Below are 5175 nucleotides of genomic sequence, written 5' to 3' on the forward strand. Positions count from 1 at the left end.
GCACAAGGAATGATATCCATCCCTCAGGTGAATGCAGTCAGAATAGTTTAGTGTCCTGATGCATTTTTTGACTGATAGATAATTTCTTCAGAGGAACAATTGCTGACAACTGCAACAAGCGAACAGCACATGGTACTGACTGTCTCACAAGAAGTCTTTAAATAGTTCTTCAGTTTAATTGAAGCTATGTGACACACCTGTCCTATATATTAGCAGTAGGGATGATGTGTCCCTTCTGCTTTGCAGCTCATGACCAGCTATTGAACTGGAATTGGCCGTGCCGTGAGATTCCCCATGCCTCCGTCTCCTCTAGACGACAGGGTTATTGTGGCACTATCCAGACCCGTGAGACCGCAAGACCTGAAGCTCGGCTTGGACTCTTCCTCCCTCGTTTCCGCCTCAGGGAGTGGCAGCTGTAAGTCTCTGCTCAGCACAAGTGCAGTGTCCCTCGCCGCTACAAATCTGGGGTATATGCCCTCTTCCAATAGCTCTACTCGCTCTCTGGGTTGTGGATGTAGTAGCGGCAGTTGTTGCAGTGTGGCCGCTTACGAAAAGGACAGTCAGATCCAGGCCATCAGCAGCACTACCATTACCAGCAGTGTTGCCGGACCCTCCTCAGCCTCTTGCCCTTCCAACCAAATGGTCAACAACAATGAGAACAGTGGTACGTTAAGTCCGTCTGGTGGGGTTGGCAGCCCAGTGTCTAGTACTACCAAACAGTTTGCCAACATAAAGATCATTTATCCCAATGATCTGGCCAAGAAGATAGCAAAATGCAGCAAAACCCACCTCCCCAACCAAGGGCCTGTAATCATTGACTGCAGGCCCTTCATGGAGTACAACAAAAGCCATATTCAAGGGGCCGTGCATATTAATTGCTCTGATAAGATCAGCAGGAGAAGGCTTCAGCAAGGGAAAATAACAGTGCTGGATTTAATATCGTGCAGGGAAGGCAAAGACTCGTTCAAGAGAATCTTTTCCAAAGAGATTATCGTTTACGATGATAATACCAATGAACCAAGCCGGGTGATACCCTCCCAGCCGCTCCATACGGTTTTGGAGTCACTGAGAAGGGAAGGAAAAGAACCTTTGGTGCTGAAAGGTAATGCTAACATGCAAATTCTGGTGTCTGCACCATATATATGTATATATATATATATATATATATATATATATATATGTGTAACATGTATGTGTAATGTAGTGTAGGATAGCATTCACTGGGTTTTTCCATTGTACAAAAAAGTATTGGATGAAAATAGACATTATGGTCTTTGTTGGATCAGTATATATTCTCCTGGAATGTTACGATGTTCCAGATATTAGAAGATATAATACTAAGAAATCACTTATGTTGAAAGCAATAAGGTATCTTATTTTAATAGGATGCCACAGCAACCAATCAGAAATGCTTTTATTGGTCTACCTTGCACCAGACCAATCAAAATGAATTGCTGATTGGTAGACATGGAGGTTTGCACTTATTTGGGTAAGTAACTGCTATGTTTCACATCATTTTAGCTGGGTAAATCAGAGGGACTATCATGAGAAATGTTTGGTTTGAAATGTTTTTAGGCTTATTTAATAAAATAGTGCAGAGAACAATGGTAAGCTGTAACCCACAGCAACCAATTAGATGTGCGGTTTCATTAGTCTGACCACAGTAGGCAGCTAACAGCTGATATCTGATTGGTTAACAAGGATGATTGGAGCTCATTTTTCTTGCCAAGTTATCGAACATTTTGTTTCATGGTGATTCGGCCACTGGAGGCGCTGTTGTTGTTGTTGTTGTTCCATTGTCGACTGTACATAATAGTTCAATTGACCTTTGCAAAGTAACGAAATGAAAGTATGAAGCCCGTTAGTATCCTCTACACAGTGTGGCTTCTGTCCAAATGTTTTACTTAACATTTACAGAAAACAAACCAGCTCAGTAAGGAAAGTTTTAACAAGGTCATTGAGTTAATGGAATATTTTCTTAGATTGTCTTTCCTGTTATATTTGTACTCACAGTATGAATATGCCGTGTCAGGTAACTCTATCCCGACTTGTGTGTTGGAGCTGAATTATGTGAATTATAATAGACCATTTTCTGAACTTCAGAACAGTTTAAGATGTTTCATAAGCAACTATTTGTTCCCACGATGTGATCGTATTATCTACGTGTGGCTCATAAACATATCGAATTGAAAAATCTTAATCAAAAAGATCATCTACAATATGATCGTCATAGTTTTAAAATTGTATCACACAGTGCTTGAAAACAAGGGTATGTTTAGTTGTTGAATGGTAATAATTAGGCAATTCTCTTTTCTGTCATTGAGCGTTATTTAAAGTTTATCAGATTTAGATCTTTGAAAAAAGATTCAAATTTATAGAATTGTGTGTCTGTGTGTGTGTGTGTGTCCGTGTGTGTGTGTCTCCGTGTGTGTGTGTCCGTGTGTGTGTGTTTGTGTGTGTGTGTCTGTGTGTGTCTGTATGTATGTGTGTGTGTGTCTATGTGTGTGTCTGTATATGTGTGTCTGTATATGTGTGTGTGTCTGTGTGTGTGTCCCCGTGTGAGTGTGTGTGTCTGTGTGTGTGTGTGTGTCCGTGTGTGTGTCTGTGTGTGTGTTTGTGTGTCTGTGTGTGTGTGTGTCTGTGTCTGTGTGTGTCTGTATGTGTGTGTGTGTGTGTCTGTATATGTGTGTGTGTGTGTGTGTGTGTGTGTGTACCTAAACTCATCCCTTCTATGCCATGATATTACGAATTCATTACTCTAAATATTAATAAGCTGTTTTCCCTCATAATTATTCACCTAACTAACATAACAGTCGGTGCCATCTGCCATTTGCTGTTAACAATATTCAGACAAGAATACTGTTTTCTACAGACATCCAGGTATCAGAGCCTGGAGAATTTTTATAGTGAGGGTGTTGTGAACATCTGATTGGACAACCACAGCAACAGTCCAATCAGGTTCCTTTTACACCCTGACACAGACTGACTCAACTGTCAAAATTATCTAGGTTCTGAGCTTGGGGGTCTCCAGTGGTGTGGTAGGCGGAGAGGTGAGAGTCATACCCTGAACTTGGATATAATATTTGTAGACAGCACCTTGATGTGCTACCTTTGCCGATGAATGGATGTTTTTTTTCCTATCAAGGGTCTAGCTCTGTGGGCCTTTTATTAGCAATAATTGCTTTGCTAAGCTGGGGTCCCCAAAAATGGCCTTGGAAGCCACTACAGACCCGCAGTCTCCGTGCTGTACAGCACTGGTCTAGTACAACATGGTTTATACTGGGTGGGCAGGGATGGGAGTTCGTTATTAAAGGAGAACTTCACTCAAAAATTCAGTTATGGGTGGAGTAAAATAAGTTATACATAGATGCACAATATTGCCAACTACCCAATCAGACAGCCCCCCGATGTCTGCCTTGATCAGGGGGTGGAGTCTTCACTTGATGCAGATAATCCTGAATGTCATTGGTAGTTCTTTTGAACTCTTTTTAGGCTTCACATTCATGTTGTTTCAAAGTGTAAGATAAAAAAAAGAAGTTTCCTAAATAAAACTTGGCCCACTAAAGTGGTATTATGACTGTTATAAAAAATATTTAATTTTTTGGGGAGGAGGCTTTTTCCACTTCTTCACAGCACAATTTCAGTGTGATGCATCATTCATAAGTTAACAACTTTTTTATTTTATAACCTTAAGCTTATATATTATTTGTATAGATACAGAAAGATAATCTGCAAATAATTATTACTATAAAAAAATAATATTTACTTCACCAGTTAAAATGAACCATTATAGTTCTATATATCCCTTAGCAAAATATTTTTGTAAACACTGTGTGAGTAAAGATAGAAAAACTATGTAATATAGACTAAAAATAAGAAGATAATTCCCCCATAATTCTTCTGATTTCCCTCTATATCAATTATTTTTCATCACTTTTTTTGTGTCAGTTTCTATTGACAAGAATCCTCAGTATTAATTTTGATCCTGATATATCTTATAGATGGGGGATTACTAGTGTGGCTTTATGATTTTTTTTACTTTTTTTTCACTATTTTGTAATTTTTAAGCATATACTTTATTTATTACAGCGTGGATTCAGGAAGTTGTATTTACTAGTCAGAAATCACAGTTTGTGGTTTGAGAAAACCTCTCAATATTCAAAATATATCCCAATTATTTAGTTGCTCCTAGTTCTGTTACACTTTATTATGTGGGACGTTGATTATTTCTTGCTAGAATTATTGCCTACACTTTCATAACATGATTTGTCTATCAATTTCTAGTGCTGTTCCACTTCCTAAATGCATTAGTCTGTATATCAGATTTCTACATTTGCTGCAGTTAGAACTGCTGATTTTGTTTACTGTATAGGTCATACGCTGCCATTGCAAGGGTTGTACCCCTCTAGTGTGTGAAATCTCACTTAAGTCACATAAATAGTACTATTATCACTATTATTAGTAATACAGTATATGTTGGCACGATCCACATATATACTCCGGAGTCTTAAACTTAATAGAGGAACATCAGATATACACAAACGCGTCTGTCATGGTCGGTCCTCCTAGCACATATAAAGGTGCTCACCTACTCTCACTCTCAGGAGACTCCTACACCAAACAGACGCACCCTGCAAAAGTCCATTCTCTTTTTAGATTTTCACCTAGAACATTATTCTTTATGGTGTAAATGAATCATGAGGGGAAATTTTGTATCCTCTATATCACGTATATATATATATATATATATATATATATATATATATATATATATATATATATCTCCTCTGACACTCACCTGTGGTGCAACTCAGCTCTTTCTGTGGCAGGAGAAATCCGACACAACATCATCAATGAAAGCTAACTGCAGATTGGAGGGGCCGGTTTCCAATCAGCAGCTGCCTTTCTATTAGAACCCCTGTGTGTCCGTCCCCGTCCCCCCACACCCCCCTCCATGGGCAGAATCAAGCAGCAATGAAAGTGATCGGCAGCAGTGCAGGCTATAGACTCTGCTAAAACAGCGAAGGGTGGAGATTCTAGGGGATTGATTACAATCAAAGTAATATTATAGAGAAAGGATGAGATTTATTATTTTATATATAATCGTATTTATAATGCTGAAGTGCAGAACAACTTTTGCAGTTCAGCATAAAATGTGCACATACCCCTAAAAAG

The 5175-nt window shown here is 38.9% G+C and overlaps 1 protein-coding gene across 1 annotated transcript; it reads left to right on the forward strand.

Annotated features, from left to right (window-relative positions):
• The first annotated feature begins 250 nt into the window (after positions 1-250).
• Positions 251-4142, forward strand: LOC142134587 (dual specificity protein phosphatase 10-like). The gene is made up of 2 exons (XM_075194552.1): positions 251-1102; positions 4090-4142. The coding sequence occupies exons 1-2, from the start codon at positions 295-297 to the stop codon at positions 4140-4142; spliced, it is 861 nt and encodes a 286-aa protein (XP_075050653.1). The 5' UTR covers positions 251-294.
• The last annotated feature ends 1033 nt before the right edge of the window (positions 4143-5175 follow it).

Source organism: Mixophyes fleayi, unplaced genomic scaffold (assembly GCF_038048845.1).
Source record: "Mixophyes fleayi isolate aMixFle1 unplaced genomic scaffold, aMixFle1.hap1 Scaffold_53, whole genome shotgun sequence".
NCBI lineage: Eukaryota > Metazoa > Chordata > Amphibia > Anura > Limnodynastidae > Mixophyes > Mixophyes fleayi.